Source organism: Antedon bifida, chromosome 10 (assembly GCF_963402885.1).
Source record: "Antedon bifida chromosome 10, ecAntBifi1.1, whole genome shotgun sequence".
In the NCBI taxonomy this organism is placed as follows: domain Eukaryota; kingdom Metazoa; phylum Echinodermata; class Crinoidea; order Comatulida; family Antedonidae; genus Antedon; species Antedon bifida.
In genome coordinates this window covers 8,321,346-8,341,177 of record NC_136235.1, presented here as the reverse complement: position 1 = coordinate 8,341,177, position 19,832 = coordinate 8,321,346, and the positions used below count along the sequence as shown (strand labels likewise).

Sequence of the window (19,832 nt, the reverse complement as noted above, 5' to 3'; positions counted from 1 at the left end):
ATGATTGAATGAATAAAAGTGGTGTTAACAACAAAAGTGAGGAAAAAAATCAAAAATCATAATCAAAATTCAATTCTAGTAAGTTACGATCTGTTTTGATTTCAACTTGATTCAAATAAATAACTTTTTTAGATCTAATTCGCATCTTGAATAGAGTGGAATTGTAAATTTAAAAATATCACTTAAATATCGTAATAAAGGTTGAATGTAATTTCTGAACATTCTTCTTAATATCCACTAACATGTATTTTATTAAGTGTACACCACAAAAATAATAAACTTACTTTTATTCAAATTATTCGCCAACAATGGTTTCAGTTCCTCTATAGGCATTATGGAAAATAGACCTTGTGAACTATGATCCTAAACATAAATTGCATAATTAGTCAAAATAATTACAATATAGTTTATTTATTTCGGTATATAAAAACATACAAACATCAGCACAAAGGCTAACAAGGCCAACAGCCATTAAGTCGCGTGCTACAATGCATAGTGATACCGGACCGACAGAAAGACCGACAGACCGACAGTGAACTATAGAGTCGCGTCCACGCGACTAAAAACGTTGGTCAACAAATATTATATTTTCAAAAATCCAATATGTCTACATCATCAGGTTTAAGAAAAGAAAATGGCATTGGAAATACCTGAAAGAGGTGAACCTAATTTAGAGCAAAATTATGTCAACCACACTTCTATTTAAACGAATATTTCCTATGTCCACATCGTACATTAATATGAAATCAAATATCTAAAAAATCATATAAAAATATTAACTTAAATTTTTACCTGTTGTGTTGATGCAGTAAAACAATATCGGCTTATTTCTTACAAAAGCGATGATACTGCTTGTTGCTGCATTGCAAATATTGCTATTTAACATTTTTAATCAACATGTTTTGTAACTTATTACCATACGACTTGAGTGATTATTACCAATAAATGTAAATTAGTATAGCCATATTTACATTCATTCTAGTTCCTGATAATAGATGACACCGTGATGACGCACGCGCTCCAAATCCGCAACTTATTTTGTAAGTTTAATATTTTTATAACGCGGCAAATAGAATTAAGTATCATATAGTACGGTCATTTTTTTTATTGTAGTTCAATAACATTTAGGCCTACACCGTCTACATCATGATATTTAGGAACATTGAAACAAATTTTAGAAATTCCAAAAAAAAATTCAAAAAACTGTTATTGTCCAATTTCATACACAATACATACAATTGGAAATGTGTCGTTTGATACACTAACATACATAACAATTATAAAATTATATAGAGTTTTACTGTACATCATTCACATAAAACTTGTTACAACAAAAATATAAAAGAGCACACGTAACTTAAACTTGGGGAAAGACTAGGTGTATTGCAGATTATTGGAAATTGTTGAAGTAAATATCTTTAAAAATGATTAAGAGCTCAATTTAAGAACGTTATATTAAACAATTTTAAAACCGTTGTAAATCTCATGTGTAAAAAGTTAAATTAAAAATGACGGTCTATAAAGTGTATTCACACACAACAAATATGCCGTACGGTATACAAATACATCAATATTGGAATTTGAGTGACAAAAAACTAAAATATAAATATATCGTATCTGGACACATACCTCCACCGATAATACCATTCTTTTTTCCAACGCGATCCAGAGAAACTGTGATTATTACATTAACATAATATTTTCTAAATTTCTGTATAAATAAATAAAACATAAATTTTCATTAATTATTGTTGCGTGACGTCAGCATAATTACAAATAATTAACTACTAATGGTTTTCCTCAAGCTGCTAGTTGGCTAAATGGTTTCTTACGTAGAAAATATTCATGCATTAATGTGGGTTTAACACAATAGGAAAAATACGGTATTTTTAATCACACAGGACAAACTCCTTCAGACAACTAAACGCGTTAATAATGTCGATGAACTTGAACATTAATTTGACTGAAATCGGATTAGAATTTCTTCTTCGACTTGCACAACATTAACACTTTTGAAGTCGGTTCTTCCCAGTTAAATAAACGAATTTTTTGTGGACGCGTTTAATGACATTTTACTGAGAAATATCATTTCAAATATTCAATTTAATTAAATTTGATTTCAGCACTCTGGCTCAAAATGTGTCTTTCTTGTCACATATAAAAACATAATATGATAATGGGTAACCACGGTACGACACCAAAAGGGTAAAATACAAATACTAGAAATAAACATTTCATATAAATGTTAAAACATGGCAAGTAGTAATTATCATAACATGGTTAGAAAACAGTGTCATATAAATTTTGGATAAAAATATGTTTAAAGTATGTTCACCTGACAAAATTTGCATTATAAAGCCAGATGGGCTTTTGAATTTTTAATTTTCTTACTTTTTCTGTCTATGTAAAGCGCATTGAGGCTTTCAGCATAATGCGCTATATCAAGTACCAGTTGATTCTAACATTTTTATTATTGTGTGAATCTCTATCGTTTTCTTTTGCTTGTGATCTTAATTTTAGCATTTAAAAATAGAGATTTTTTTTGTCGTTAACCACCACCTTTATTCATCATTCAATCTTTCATAAATGTATTACAATTGTTGTATATACTCTCATTTCATATAATATATATTACATTTCCGTTTTCTCAGTAGTTTTACATTTTTTTTCTATTAATACATTTTATTTTCAATAAATCCATCCAATTTTACATCTAATATTCTATCAACAATGGTTGTTTTTTCATCTGATTAGAACAATCAGTTGTATTCATTTCGAAACATATTATCAATATTTTTTTATTTGTATCTATTATATAATTTCTACTAGTAAGTACTGATTTCCTCTTTTTATGCATATAATCTCTTCTAACCTCTATACACATTCCCATTCTCTTAGCATTTTTTTTTGTTATAGATATTTACAGTCTACTATTGCATTTGTTTCGATCAAACATATATTCAATTAACAATGCATATTCTCTCTTTTAACTATAAATTACTACTTACTAGCTATTTAAACTAACAAAATATTTTCTTTTAACATTGCTTTTTATTTTAAATGAATCCACTTTTCAACAGAGTTTCTTTTGCCTTATTGTTACATAAAATTTAACATAGCGAATGCTGCACGAATTATAAGTGAGTCCAAGAGGGAAAAAAACCCATATGATAAAAAGCATAAAATATTTAACGACATAAAACGTCGTATATTATGTTACCAATCTTAGTACAAATATTGCACATTCCTTGTGATTAGTTCATTATGAAAGACATTTAATAAGATTGTTTTTATGGTTACTGTGTTTAAATATATATTGAGAATTTTGAAATAAAAATAATTTTATTTATATATTTACAATTCATTCTTTATGCGTAAAATCCAAACATAACATGTTCTAACTCTATATTTATCATTATATTTCGTCTCAGTTCATCCCATAAACAGGAGACTCTGGGACACAGATATAAATAATGTTCTATATTGTCTATCAATTGTGCATTACAATTTTTATTCCCATTTTTTCAGTAAAATGTTTGTTGTGGGTAACAATTATTCAGGATTTTCCAGTTTGTAGAGAATACTCTAGGGTATTAGGAGACTATGCATAGATTGTTCCAAATATCATCCCCGAAATTCGTAAAATTTGAAGCGGTGTTGCCAGTACACTTGACTGCTTGGTGGTTTTAAATATTTATGTATAAGTTCATACCTTATTAATAAATTTGTTAGTGACTCTATTGTTATAAAATTATTCTTTGTGTAAAATCCAGGGGAATTAAGTACTTGGTCACAATTTTGGTTATAGTTACCATTAATCCACTCTTTTGGGATTGTCTTAAAAAGCATAAAGTATTCTATGGTGAAGGATTCTTTTCTTTGCACCACTTCTTTAAGTTGTGAAAAAGACTTTATTGTTGAATCTTTATTAAAAAGATCTTTCATATAAATAATCCCGTTCTCTATCCATTTTTTAAAATATAGTTGCCTATTTTCATATGTAATGCAAGAATTGCACCAAATAATCTCGTTTGCAGGCATACCAACTTCAATACTATATTAGAGTGTGGGTTACTATTAGAAGATTTACGGTAGTCATTTTAGTTGTTTTGTATCAAGTATATTTCGGGCCTGAACATCGGGTCTCGCTATGTTCAGTAATGCATAAGCGTCGAAGGAGGAGTTTCGAAGGGATTTCATAAATCTGATTGGTCCGATAGAACAAGCTAACCAATCAAAACCATATTTTCATATTTAATATCAATGTAGAAGACAAACAATGCTTTCCAGTTGACTTTTTCCGGTTAAAATCGACCTACACTACTTTTGGCGGTAGAGGGATTTGTGTTAAAGAATTTGTGTTGAGGAAAAACAGAATCAGGTGCGATAAAAATCATAAGTCCGATGAAAGTACTATGATTACAATTATAAAATATAATTGCTGTAAAGATGAGTAAGATAGGTTGAAATTAATGCGTTTGAGGGGCCGAGGGGAGGGGGAGGGGTGAGAGGTGTTTTGTCAGTTTTTGTTTTGTTGTTATGTGATTATTAATATTGGTTATTACAAATCATTTCTTTTTCAGGTACTTACACTGTTTCTAGTGTAAATGTTATCTTTTAATAGGTAATATACCGTAAAATTCAAGAGTTTGGACTTCAGCGCGCTTACATGGGAGATGCGGCCACAAGAACTTTGCTCTGCGAAATTATGGCATTGCCAGTGTTGCCCGTGGAGCACATCCCAACTGTATTCAGACGGATTGAAATGACTGGACGACGATCACCAATAATGTGAGAGATGTTGGATGTTTACAACTACTGGGTTCACAGCGATACATTTACGCCAATTGATTGGGTGGTCAAGACATCAGGACCAACAACGACCTTGAAGGTTACCACCAACGCCTGAATCTTCGAACTAAGAGATGTAAGTTTGTAATTTTGGTAGTTGTTACTTTAATATTTCTTCTCATAATTCTTAATTGCAACCACAACTATAATAATTGAATCTATAATCTGAGAAATACCATTAACGCTCCTCTTTCTTTGTATTTCACAGCTAACCTTCACTTTTACCTGTTGGTTAAACTTCTCCACGAAGAGAGCCATACTTCAATTACAGAGCTCCTTCTGAGAGGAGACAATCTCAGAAACCAGTCTCGGCACGCTGCCAGAGCCACCCAGCGCCTCAACGGTCTGTGGGACCAGAGCCAGCGGTCATTAGTAGAAATGCGCGTGTAGTTTAATTTTTGGTTAATCGAGCAATAAAGTAAAAATGTAATTAAGACAAAGAATTTAGTAATCTTCAACGTACATGCAATTGTTATTAAATAATATTATATTAAATAATTAAGTAATTTAGTTGACAAATCAAATAATGTAGTAATGTTCATTTAAAGAAAATAATAAGGTAAATGCAGTTAAATTTAGTAAAGTTAAAGAAATAATGTGTATTTGTAAAATAATGTTAACGTAAATAAGTGAGTAGGCCTATATATATTTTTAAATCTGTTAAGTAAAACATAGGCCTATAAACTGTTAATTAAAATATAGTAAACTTTTTTACTTAAGTTTATTAATTTAAAAACAATGTAAATAGTTAAATAAGTTTAAAAATAAAACTGAAATAAAAAATAAAAAGGCTTTCCTTTTTGTAATGTAGGCGTAGGCCTACTAGTCTAAAACATAAAACGGACGGTAAATTTAACAAACACCTTTGCATGGGCAATAGCATGCTTTAATGGCGTTCCATACATATTGCTTTTATTGTGTTGGGGGCCGATTTGGTATGTGGCCGACATTGATTGATATCCGTTGTCGTTCGCTAGTGCAGAGATAAACTAAACTAGGCTTAGCCTAGGCCTAGATGTAATCTAGCTTAGTGGTGTTAAATTATAGAAATATGTTTGAAGTGTTTATAATGCTTAATGGTAGAGATAAAATATCGTTAACTGTAGACGAAAAATGGACTGTCTTGGAATTAAAGAAGGCAATCGTTGCTCAATTTGGAAGTGGGCCTCCTGCTGAAGCTAGGCCTCGGCCTACCCAAACCCCAAAAATAGACTCTGTAGGACCCCTGAATAAAGTGTTGAGCCAGGAGACATTCCGCCTAGGCCTAGACTTGAATAAACACAATTCTATCAAAGTTATTTTTGCAGGAGTGGAATTACTAAATGCTTTGAATATTAAGGTATAATTTGATAGGATGATCGTATTTAACTTGATTTTTAATACTGTAATACAGATCACTCCGGCCGCGCTTCAATCCGGCTGCGATTCATTCGAGCTTCATTCCGGCCGCAGCTATGGAGCGCCCAATGAGTCTTTTACAACCGAGACACGTTTTTTGTAGAGAATCAAAATAAACATTTGTAACTGCCCATACAGTATATTTTTTCTCTTTCAGGATCGCAACAACATCGCAAGTGTTTTAAATTAGGTCTAATGCTAAAACAAAATAATGTATGTGTTTTATCCAATGTAATAGGCTAGTATATTAATTGTAATGTGATTAATTAATGTAATTGATTGCAATGTACCCTATATGTCATTATTTTTATCATATAAATTAAAATATAAAATCATTGTAAATTGGATTGTACAAAAATGATATATTAATTCTTGATACAATTCCAGGTTTTATGCTTTATTAGGAATAGGAGAGTGTGGAGTTTATGTTATACTTATTCCTTCCATGCTGATTAGTTATTGTATGGAGTCTTCTGTGACAATATAGCTATATGTGCTTTAAATGGATTTAAAGAAAAGTGATTAAAGGCGCAGTGTATGAGAGCTTAGTTCTAAAGGAAAAGATGAGGCAGATTTGAAGGTGGAATTGGAAGAACACGACCTAATAGAGGCGGGTAAGTCATTCCATAAGCTAGAGGCAGCAGAAGTAAAGGTGCTTAGGCCATCGTTTTAGTATTAAAACCCGGAATGGAAATAAGATTTACTACTTTGTCACTATCTTACAGTAAAAATTGTAGATTGCTGGATCGCGCATTATCTTGCACAATGTCAGACAATTTGATTAGACCTACAGTAATACTAGCATTAAACATAAAATGTACATAGAAAGAAATTAAATATTGTTATTCAAACATTAATTAGACGGATATTTGATTATTTGAAATAAATTAATTAAAATTATTGTAAATATTGTTATTAACTATAACAAACATTAATTAGACAGATATTTGATTATTTGAAAGGAAAAAGTTAAGTTTAGTTTGAAAGATAAAGCAGTTCCAACTTCTTTGAATGTTAATGAAAAAAGTAAAATTGTTGCTAATAAATATTCAACTAGTTCCATTTAAATTCTTTTTTCTTTTAATTTTTTTGGTCACTAAGAATTTGTTATAACACTGAACAGTATAGAAAACGTAGATATGGGCGCTCCATACTAACGGCCCCTTTGCACAGGAAGTCGAATTGAATAGCGCCCGGAGTGCATAACATCGCCCTAAACTGATACGGCGGCCGGAGTGATCGGCTTCCCTCTTAATGACGTCATCGTTTATATGCGTGTACGTACTGCAATTCCGTTTTGCGCACTCATTTTTGTTGCACACGGTGAGCAACCACACTTGGACATTCAAGAGATTAAGTTGTTCGTTAACTGCATTGTTAAAGTATAGGCAAATAACTATTCACATTGCCGACTATCATCATGTTACAATATGAATAACCATTATTATTATATATACAGTACCAACTTTCAGTGAGAAAGGATTGAGATATATCCAGCCAATAAAGTATTTATTTATTGTATATTTTGCCATAGAAATGGCAATTATATTCGAAAAATTGAATGTAGTTAAGTTTATTCAAGTGTTTTAATGCAATGTACAATATTATAATAAAGTTTTTAAATACAGTATCGGAAATTTATTTGTAGTATGAAAAAATATACAGGAAGACATATTACTGCACAAAATTTCTCAGCGGGTTTAAACATTGACAGACAACCATACTGGTATGTCTATATGCCTTATATTCCAAGCACACAAATGTGCGTATTTCCTATTATATTTTTAACCATGATTGTGGTATGCTTCAGATTTAAGTAAAGTTATGCATTTTTCATAAAAATTGATTTGCATAGGACTGTGAAATCCCTGATGGAAGTATGATTCACATAGTTGTTGATGTGAAAACAGATGAAGCACAAAGGGATGACTACAATAGACCAGCCTACTCATCACTTTTATCTAGGCTTTCAGATTTAGAAGCAGCGACGTCATCTAATGAGGGTAGGCCTACTGTATTGTTGCTTCTGAATGCTTGTAATACTATCAATACCATCTTTAAAGGATCTTTCACACATGTTCTTGCACGGTTCCAGTCCAATTCCGGCAAATCAAATTGAATGTCAATGCGCCTATGCACATATCGATTGGAACACATCCGTGGAAACAAAACATCGATGTTCGATTTGAATTGCCGATGACAGACAGGAACCATGTCTGAACATGTGACCAAGTCTCCTTGGCAGTAGAAAGATGTACTATGAAGTAGTAACTGATTTTTGCATCAATCAGTTACGGTAATTGTAGTACAGTAAGTTAGTATTTTACAGTATAAATGTGTTATTATTGCAGTACCTACTACTTACCTGTAGCTTGAATGTAACCCTAGCCATTAGCCCAAGCTCAATGGTCATCCTTGGTAGGCTGGTGGTTTTTGATCTTGCCCAAGAGCAAATGTTTTTACAGCATATGATTCTCAAATGTACGATTTCATCATATTCTGGTTAACTTTCACTCGAAAAAAGTGCTTTGTGCAACTGACCACTAGTCAAAGTATAAGCACAGTTGAATTTCTTTGAGCATTTTCTACTTTTTCCAGAACTGAATCGTGTCATGTATGCGGTTTGAGTAACCATGACTAGTACTAGTAGTGACCAGTTCACTATTAATATAAGTACACACAGGTTCCTATTTAACTCCAAATTGTGCCTTGCGCATGGTATCCATGACTAGTTCAATCAGTTCTATTGTCAACATAAGCACTTGCACACTAGTTCGGTTAAGTTGCTCGAAAAGTCTTGCACAACTAAATTCACTTGAGTTGAGATGCTTTCAGTTCCAGGTACATAAGCCCAAAATGTTGGCATTCCTAGGCTACATTAAACTGAATAACATGTTTTTTCATTTGATTTAATTCTTTCAGATTTGAAGAAGAAACCATGCTTTTATGTATTTTGTAAAGAACCTTGCAGTAAAGTTACACAGGGAAAGCTTAGAGTTTGTTGTCAGAAATGTAAACAAGGAGCATTTACAGTTTTACAGGTGTTGTAATTCTTTTATTTAAATAACTTTTCTTGGTTTTTTAATTTTATTGTATTTTTGGAATAATCTCTAGAACACAAAATTGTTCCAACTTTGGGTGTGGGACTATACCTGAGGAAAACCAGGTTCATGGAAAAAATAATTGGCATGCATTTCTTGTAAAAACTCGTCTCTGGATAGAGAGACTGGAACTACACCCTGCGCTTCGTAGGTCTCTGCCATGAGACTCAAACCTACTGAGTGGAATACACTCTAGAAATTAACGAGGCAAAAAATTTGCTACAAATTTCATTACGACAAACATTTAACTGTTGTGTGAAACAACAATAAACTAAAACGGCACTCCAAGAGTACATACCTCCACCTACTGTAAAATAGACACTACATAAGATTTCTCAGGGAAAGATTGTGTCCTAATGCTGCGTGTGATTAGGCTAATTTTACTACAACCATGTGTATGCGAGTTTGGTGAATGGTTATGTAATCAGCCTTTCAACTAACAATAGCTTCAGTCAACTAACAATAGAACAGTAACGCCAAATGGGTGAATTTGAAAAGAAATAGGTTGTGTCAAAAAACCTGTACATTAAATCAAATTATGTTTTAAAATTACAAGTCACAAATTAAACTCTTGCCTCTTGTACAGTAGTAGTTCTCGAAAAATGCAATTTCAGTTTACTTGTTACTTTAAGACTGCTCGCTGGCTTTTGAAAATTATCTCCTATCTTTTAACACTAGCAGGTCTAAAAATAATAATAAAAAGTGGTCCAGGACCCTAGTCAGGATTGCCTCCAAAATCTAATGGAGTGGTCCTTGACCACATATCTATCTATATTTTCATTTTGGTAAAAGATCTTGCAATCACTTTTTGAGTTAATGACCTGTAGGAGTACTGGCCTAATATTAAGGGTCACTAAAAAGAAGACCTGGTTTTATATACATATTTCCTCATCTTTATCGTTTCAAATTAATTAATTAAATTTCAGTATATCACCGGGCGGTTTAGAATTAGTGTTCTGTGCCTGATGTGTTTATATATAAATATAGATAAATTCAAATCACATGGATAGAGTACTCAATACATGGAGGTAGAGCCCAATAATATAAATAAACGAGTTCAGGTAAATTACAAAATAACTCAATTCAACTTTATTTAACTGCAGAGGGCCAGATCAACACATGGTTTTCATCTCCAGGGCTTTGCACACATACAATTTTAACAATGTTTTAACAATAATGTACAGAATATAAACATATATTTTCAGCTTTACTACTTGAAGACCTTTTGGTCAAAACAAAACACAATATATTGGCGTATGTTCTGTTTAAACTCCTAGCATACCCATTGCATAAATGCTGATGCAAGATATGTTGATTGTGCCCTCTATATTAAAACATTTTTTTTTTATTCTAGCACCCTTTATTGTTTTTGTGGTGCTTTTATAAATTTTACCCAGTATTCTAATTTTCCAAGTTGGGACCCCTGTCTACCATTTACCTAATCTAGTTCTTTCTCGATTTTAGGACGTCACATGTTGGGAAGATGTTCTGACCCCAGGAAAGATTCAAGGATGTTGTCAATTAGATGGTTGTAATGGAGATAAATCAGTGAGTTTAAAATTGCTTAATTTTGCAATATTCCCATTTTCAGTTTTTTCTACCCTATGGTTTTGTAAAACTGAGTTGCTTAACAAATTATTGAATACTGTAATTTAAACAACATTTTTTGATTAGTAACTTATATTGAACATACAGTATTCAAACTACTGAGGTGACATTAAATGTAACAAATTAACGTTTAATGTAAACCAATTAGCATCTCAAGTAGTTGTAAAGTTGTTACTGAACTTGTTTTATACAGTGTACTGTATATAAAAAAATGAGATAAGTTTTAAATTATCTATTTATAGGAATTCTATTTCAAGTGTGCAAACCACCAAGGCAGTGAAGGGGGTCGCGTTCCAGCTCTACACTTAGTGAAAACAAACACAAGAGATATACCATGCCTTACCTGTGATCATGTGTAGTAAGTATAATGAATTCAGTATCATTAGCCAATGGTATACAAGTAATGAATGTTCATTGAATTGTGAAAATATTTCATGAGTTGAAAAATTGACTGCTCTATTTTTATCAAGGCGGAGCTGAGTTAAAAAATTTGGGAAAAAAAGTGGAAAAATTGAGCAATCAATTTTTCATCGATACAAGTATATACTTAAAGGACAACTTGACCGAGGACCATATATTTTATTATTTTTATTAACGTATTAGGGATGTACATATGATTTCAGAACAATCGCGAGATTAAGGATATCGCTGCACGCGCTCCCCGTACAAATGCTGGCAAAAAAATCGTCTTAACTTTGCCTTAAATACTTTATTTTGCTTATGTCAGATTTATTTTAATAATACTAAGCAAAAGTATGTACTTATATGTAATTATATCTTAACCCTGCCTTAAGACGAAAAATTTTGTCTTATCTCATTTCTGCAACATAAAAATTCTTTTTTGGACAACACAAGTGTGATAGGCCGGAACATTGAACGTTCAAAAGGCTACGGTAGTGCATTTTCCGTGGTACCACGGACGCTAAAATAATGATATTGATCTTCAGTAAGATGGCTTAGAAATTGGACAAGCAAAACAAATATTTTTGGGATAGGTACAACCCATTTGACTAACTTTACTAACTAACTGTATCGGCTGCCAAGGGTCGCTGTCATTGATAAAAATAAATAGATGTTGATTTGATTTAAGTTTAGAGCGAATGATTTTCGTATGTATTTCAAGTAATAAAAACATAGTAACCAGAATGCGCCCTCTTGTTGGGAGTGAAGAATGCTGATATAAAATGTTATAGCGCAGCCATTGCTAAGAGAAAAAAGCTGATGCGCACATGTAAGCAAGGATTTTTCGTCTTAAGACATAATTTGCTGCCCTCTGGAGTTTAATATTTGCATGCGCAAAGTAAAATTTAACTAAGACAATTTTTCTGCTCGGTTTGATAAATAATATTAAGTTTGCTTAAGCACTTCTTAAATATTTCTGCTTAAGCAAAAATGTAAGCAAATATTGATAAATGCCAACCAAGTTGGTTTGTGTTTCGTAAACAAATTTACTACAATATATACATTCAATTCACTATAAATATCATTTTCATATTATTTTAGTGACCCTGTACTGGTATTTTCTTGTGAATCAAGTCACGTGATCTGCTTAGAATGCTTTAAACTATACTGCCATACGAAATTGAATGAACGTCAATTTATCCAACACAATGAAATAGGCTACTCACTTCCTTGTCCAGGTAAGCAATAGGTAAAAACTACTGTCGTCACTTGGCCTAAGACATATAGTTGCAAGGCATGGAAAAACATTGTTCTGGTGAAGTATGTACAGTAATCTAAGCTCATCATCTACCTTTGTAAGGGCTTTTTGGGACTTCTGTTAATACTTGGTAGTAGTGGGAAAATGTTGAGGGCTTTTAAATGCCTTAGTTTGCTTTGAAATATCTTATTCTGTTTTACATATCAAGTCCAACTGCAATTTAGAAATAGTGATAATAAATAGCGCACATTCAGTTTTCAAAGCAGTCTTAAAATAAGCAATTGAAGTTGTCTGACTGATAGAGATTCATAAACCGTTTCAAATAAAGAAAAAGCCTAAGAAAAAAAATTGTGGGAATATGTTTCCATTTGACCCAAAAATTGACCGGGGTAATAATATGTACAGCGCTTAGGTTTCACAACATATAAATCCAGGATATTATTATTATTAATAGTTATCTTCTTTTCTCAGTTGGCTGTGAAAATTCTCTGATAGAAGAAACACACCACTTTAGAGTACTTGGACACGATGAGGTAAATTTTATTTCAAACATTTCTCCACCTTTTCAGAGGAAAAAGTATGCATATATCCTTGCCTTGTACTCTATTCAAGAGTAAATATCTCTTCATTTAGTGCTGTTTAAAACCACCTTACGATTGACAAAATAATAACTGATTTTGAATGAAATGTGCAAGTGTGTTGTTAAGCTCAACATAAACTAGTATGAATAGAATTCATGCCCTTAATATTGCAATAGTTAATATTAAAATATCTTAAATCAAGCCAGCAATTCTGTTATTATCTTTAATATGGGCCAAAATATTGAATAGTTATTTGGAGTAAAATGTTCTGTTTATTTGCTAATGTATTAAAACAACTAACAGCTAAATAATCTCTTTATAACTGAAAATAAAGAATGAAAAAAAAGAAAGAAAATACATAGCATCAATGTTATAAATAATAATTATGTAAAAAAAATGAATGATAGATAAGAAATATATAATTATTAAGGAATTCTTTTTCATGAAATTGCTTGTTAAAAAAATGTAACTGTTATTTGAAACACTATCCATTATAAATATTATTTTAATGTAATGTATGTGCAGTATTTGTATACAGTACTATGAAAAAAATATTGTTTGTGTGCTGCCTTAACTTGATCTATAATATTATTTTATTATATTATATAATAATGAATTATTGTAAACCAAAATATATGCATACAATAATGAATGAATTAAGATTGGAGAGACCCATAAAAGATTTAAAAAAATGTTCTGTTTAACTCTTTGTATTCACATTTTTTTTTATAATACTTAAAATTGATATAGTGAGGCATTTGATAAATAGGCAAACTGCCTTAAAATAACTTGACATGTTTAGAGAAACTATTCTCATCATCAGAACAGAAAACAACGCCTAGAGTACTTATATGCCAATAGGACAGGTTGTATGTAAATGAGGAAGTAATTAGCATAATAAAACACAAAAAAACGTAGACAACAATCATATGGCAAGCGTGACGCCTAAGTTATAGATTTGTTTGTTCAAAGGAAGATTTCCTCCACGCAATGTGGAGGGCTTGATCATAAGTTTAAAGGCGGAATCTGCAGAAGAATGGTGAAGCATTCCGCATTCGCGAGGGCCTTACACTGTTATGAATCCTGCAAATGTTGAAAAATGTGAGAGGCCTTGTCCCTGAAATGTTCACGCACCCGCATTGATAACCGTCTATTGGTTTCACCAATATACATGGAATTACATCCCATACATTTAAATTTATATACAACACGAGAGCGGAACATATCGGGGACAGGGTCCTTAAGACTAAAAAAGTTTGAAATTTTAAATGATTTCAATGCTAATTTAATAGTAACTCCTTTGCAATAATTGCATGTTAAAAAAAAACCTTATTTTGTTCAATAATCGACTCAACAGACGTAACATTGCAAGGAGAGAGAAAATTATTAAGATATCAATAAATATTATCATAAATTATACTGAGGGGGAAACAGTTCTTACTTAAACGGTTTTAAGAATGGAAATGCCATTACTAAAACTAGACCAGGAATTATTCAATTTTGTAAACTCTGTTAATCAAAGTACGAACAAGCCTAATTTTCTAAGAAAAAAAAATTAGTGAGGAGACCTGTGAAGACCATATTCAATTGTGAACTTTTATGTTAGGCTGCTGATCGTTAATAAAGTCAAAGAAAGTATTTGCATCATTTTTTGACCCATAAATTGGCTAGAACAGGTGCAAAGGGGCATTGACACACCGTCTATTTAATCATAAATTTCACCATTGAATATGAAATTGGTTTTTTTCGTTAGGTAGCAAGTAAAAATAATTTGCGTAAATCACTTTTGTTTAAGCTCATTATAATTGACATCATTAGTGATAGTCAACACCAATGTCAATGCATTCAAACAGTGGATGTTAGTGAACAAACTAAGAACATCAAACGACACCATACATTTGTACGAAGAGTCAACATTCTGGATTTCCTTCACAAATGTCGCCACATATTGTGTAGGTAATACCGGAATAAGTAATTTGCACAAAAATTTCGCCAGATTGTAATTGATAGTTCCAATAGAAGAAACTATTGGTCGAAATTTAGGTGTAGAATTAGGAGGACGGCGCCTGTGAATTTTAGGCAAGCCTTACATTCTAGCGGGTTGTGAACCATTGGGATACATTTTCTTATAAATTACTTGATCAATTTTCCCATTGTTTTTTAATTGTCTCAAGAATCTTTGTAAATGTCCTTCTCTGGTGATTGTGGGATCATTGTGAATTAAATGAAATTTAGTTGAGTCCTTTAGAATGTCCAACATACCATTGGCGTAATCATCATGATTTAGAATAACAACCCCATTTCCTTTGTCAGGTGTTATGATGATAATATCATTACGATGTATAATTTCAAAGCATGTATAAATTTCAGATTTGCTAATTTTAGGTGGTACAATGGAATGTGTGAGACCTAATTTTAAGGCGTCATCCTGCTTTTCATTGAGATGAAAAGACGAAAGATTAATTAAAACATCTTTAATAGAAAAGGAAGTACCTTATTTCTAGTGAGATTACACATCTTCTTCGAGTGCATCAAAACCCCCTTGTCTGTCCTATTGGTATATAAGTACTCTAGGCATTATTTTCTGTTCTGATGATGAGAATAGTTTCTCGAAACATGTCAAGTTATTTTAAGCAGTTTACCTATTTATCAAATGCCTCACTATATTTATTTTAACTTCAAAGTTTGGTGGTATCAGACACGATTTATCTAACTTAAAATTTAGCAATAAAATCTAATTTTTTATGATAGATAAAATGTAAAACTTAAAACATACATTTAATTTGAAATATGGAAAAATATAAGCCACCGGGTTGCAATAAATTCCATTCCACCTGACCTAATAATTTATATTGTCCCACAGTACAATAAATACCAGTCATTTGCCACCGAAGAGTGTGTACTGCAAAATGGAGGTGTATTGTGCCCCGCCCCAGGGTGTGGTTCTGCAATATTTGTAGATGAAGATATTCGAAAACTTAAATGTATACAGCATGGTGATATTGGATGTGGCGTAAGTCAAATATACACCTGATAATAATGAAAATTATTTTATAATAGTAAAACAAACATAAAACAAAAACAAATATTTTATAAAAATCTTTTTCATAACCAAAACTTTATACATAAATAGACATACTTCTTTAAAACTTTACTGCCTTCATTGTAATGACGTCTAATTCTGTAATACATTGTAAGTATAATAGTTATAGTTATTGTAGTAAAGGCATGAGTGGCACACCATACTTGTTTACTGATAGACTACAGAGCTGAGAGCCGTTCACATGCGATATGGAATAACCTTTCTATGCTATGATAAAGTATGTCATTTATATACTCATGATATTTGTACAAATTTTTTTTCAGTTTGTTTTCTGCCGTTCTTGCAGACTATCATACCATGATGGTTTTTGCACAAACAATGAAAATATACCAACACAAGTAGATGGCTACCCGGTTGACTTGGCCAGAGCCGAAAGAGCTAGGTGGGACAATGCGTCCAGAACAACCATTCATGCTACTACTAAACCATGTCCTAATTGCAAAGCACCAGTTGAAAAAAATGGTTAGTATCACAGCTCCTGACCCCTTCTTATGTCAATTGTATGACACAATATACGACCCCCGGGAGAGGTGTATCATGGGTGCATCATCTATTTACGTAAGGGCAAAATTCGGTGAATCGCACATTAAATCGCAAATGATCAATTAATGAATTTAGAAGTATTTAAGAGCAATTTTAGTATTCGATTTTTACAATTTTTTTTTTACATATGTATATATTATGCTTTAATTTTGTAATTAAGTCACAAATCTGGACCTCATGGGAGACCAGTACTTATGTATTGAATGACTTTTCCAGAATAAAGAAAGATATGAAATGTCGATGCTGAAAAATACCTGCACACATTAATACGAGGATGCTTCGCATTTACCTATCCCCTTCTACGATAATTTTTTTTAATAGTTGAAATCGGTCAAACAGCTCGAGTACAGCATCATAATGCTGAAGACAAGCCCATTTTCTTAAAACTGCTCCAATCGAGCTGAGATAAAGTAATCCTAAGTATAGAGCGTGTGATGAATATTGTTTTATAAATCGTAATTATATATATTGTTAAACTGACTTTGTAAGCTATGCTGGATCTCGGCGAAGGGAGTCGTCAAAGAGGGAAAGGGTAACATTGTTTGCCCAGGTATATTGAAGAATAATGTTGGGTTTGATTATGAGCTGCACCTTTACTCTCCGGCTTTATTCAGAGACTAGTGTTCATTTCAAATTCTCAAATTGCTCCAATCAGGTTCATGTATTAATCTCAAAGAGGGTGCCACCCAAGATCATGCGATGTCAAAGGTAATGGTAAAGTTCAAAATTGCTCTGATCGAGCTGAAAGTTTTGTAAATCAATCCTGAGGATATAGGGAGAGTATGAATCTGATAGATGATGTTTTAAACTGCATTTAAAACTGACTCAGGGCAGGTATACTTGCTAGTATTTATGAGCTATAAGCTGTGATATTTAACTACCATATTCCTATTCATGATTATTTTTTCTATTTTGTGTTACAGGTGGTTGTATGCATATGCAATGTCCAAGAGTCAACTGTAGATATGCATGGTGTTGGTTGTGTTGTGTTGCTTGGAACAATGACTGCATGGCGTTACACTGGTTTGGAGAGGAACCTTTCTTTTTATGATCTGTCTGAAGCTACTTTCACATTGCGCCTTGATTTGATCCAGCACCCTGAGGAAAAGCGTTAAGTGTGCTTTCACATCAAGCAATTCGGTTATCAGGTGGCAATGCTCACTGCTGATTGGACAAAAGAAAAAAATTGTATGATTTTACCAAATAAATGACTTTTTGATCCATTTCTCTGAATTCGGAATCTTAATCAGGTACAGATTCAAATTGTACAAATTTGGTGTGAATGATCTTATGCTTTACCACTGAACCCATTTTCCACGATATTTAAATAAGTTAGTTGGTTAGAAAGGTATTCAATTCAAAATTCAATTCAAAATTCTTTAATCATCCCACACGGGGGAATTCAAGGTCTGGATTAAAATGATCTTACAAAATATACAAAAATCACAATACACAGTACAATACAGCATTTCCTAAATAATATATTTTATTGTTTATAAAAATCTTTTTCAGCAAACCCAAACTATTATTTATATATATATATATATATTATTATTAAACAAATTAGAAATTTTAAAAGAGAATCTCTACTGTAAGTGTATATGTATTCACTCAAATGATATAGTTTATACACAGTAATATATTTTTTAGTTGATTTATAAAAAAACTTTTGTGCGTCTCCTCTCAAAATAATTATTTCAGTGTAGGTTAGTGTAAAATATTTTTTGGTTTGTTAAATTTTAATTCACAGAAGATTTAACAGAAAAAGAAAGTTTTTTATTTAAATAAATGAAATTAGTTAGTTATTGTTATTATTAGTTATATATTTAGTTATATATTATTTGAGGTTTTTATGGCAAAATAACTATGTTAATATAAAGTTTGCCACACACCACTATGTAGTTCTGTGGAAGGTATTTTTTCCTGATCAAAGTACAGTATATTGAAGAGAAATTAACAGTTTTCAGAACTACATAGCGGTATATTGCAAATTTTAATCAAAATAATATCATCTTGTCCCCCAGAAAAATAATTGTTTTTGTTGAATATGCAATTTTAATGTCACTTTGACTAAAATTGGTCGAACAAAAAAGATTTATCTGAAAAAACTGAGCTTTAACCAATTGTCAATTTTTGTCTCTAAGACAAGGTTTTTTTTTTTGTGGTAATAAAGCGGTTATTTTGTGAAGTATTGTTATATTATTTTGTTCGTTTTTTTTAGTATAGAATTATATAGATCATATCAGCCCAAAGTTTTATACCGTAGATCTCCTTGTAGATAATACTTACCTCGGAAACCATTGGAACAAACAAAAACTATCTTTGGTTGGAAATAAAATAGCGCCCTCTATCATGTTTCCAATGGTGAAGCCAAGCTTTCTAAAAAAAAAGTTGAGAAAGGGACAGTTTGTTGTTGTTTTCGGAAGTAAATAAATCGGTCATTAATGATGATTGCAGGGTGCTAAAAGTCGTAGACTCCATGTACAACCAAGGTATTTATAATTCTATGCTAATAATAGATTACTAGTAGTAGTAGGGCCTAGCTAGGAAGTAGTGATTATTATCTATAGGCCTAGTAGGCTAGGCCAAAAACTTCGGTGGGAGAGGCACGTCACACTGGTGTACCTGGAAATGCTTCCTACGTGCAGGTCATGTATGGCTGTTGGTCACGCTCAGTTAACAGGTGGGGCGAAAGAAAAAGGTGCTGGTAGGCCTACTGCTGTATAAACCTACAGTATTATCTTTTTGGCGCTAGTTCCGTTTCGCACCTGTCTTTTATTTCGACTCCAAATTTGTTAAAGATGTATTGTCCCGGTCCTACTAAACACCACCAGATACCTACTAGAGCAATAAATCCTACCACCAGAGAGCAGCTACCTTTTGGAATTGATTATTAAGGGTATATGGCAAATTTCAAAGCTTAATTCTTTCAGAAACTGATAAAATTGAAGTTTAAAGTTGAATTTCTCGCCGTCGTATTCCAGAAC

The 19,832-nt window shown here is 32.1% G+C and overlaps 2 protein-coding genes across 3 annotated transcripts in view; both read left to right on the top strand.

Moving 5' to 3' along the window:
• Positions 1-5,849: 5,849 nt before the first annotated feature.
• On the top strand, positions 5,850-19,033 carry LOC144853818 (E3 ubiquitin-protein ligase parkin-like). The gene is made up of 10 exons (XM_078711666.1): positions 5,850-6,190; positions 8,105-8,252; positions 9,172-9,290; positions 10,815-10,898; positions 11,201-11,316; positions 12,462-12,598; positions 13,090-13,151; positions 16,063-16,212; positions 16,566-16,764; positions 17,769-19,033. The coding sequence occupies exons 1-10, from the start codon at positions 5,903-5,905 to the stop codon at positions 17,894-17,896; spliced, it is 1,431 nt and encodes a 476-aa protein (XP_078567792.1). The 5' UTR covers positions 5,850-5,902; the 3' UTR covers positions 17,897-19,033.
• A 196-nt stretch (positions 19,034-19,229) lies between these two features.
• The window catches only part of LOC144853793 (uncharacterized), a 42,629-nt gene continuing 42,026 nt past the window's right edge, over positions 19,230-19,832 (top strand). For both annotated transcript variants that reach the window (XM_078711625.1, XM_078711626.1), the window contains exon 1: positions 19,230-19,337. The gene's annotated coding sequence lies outside the window, so the exon portion shown is untranslated. The remainder of the gene's footprint in view (positions 19,338-19,832) is intronic.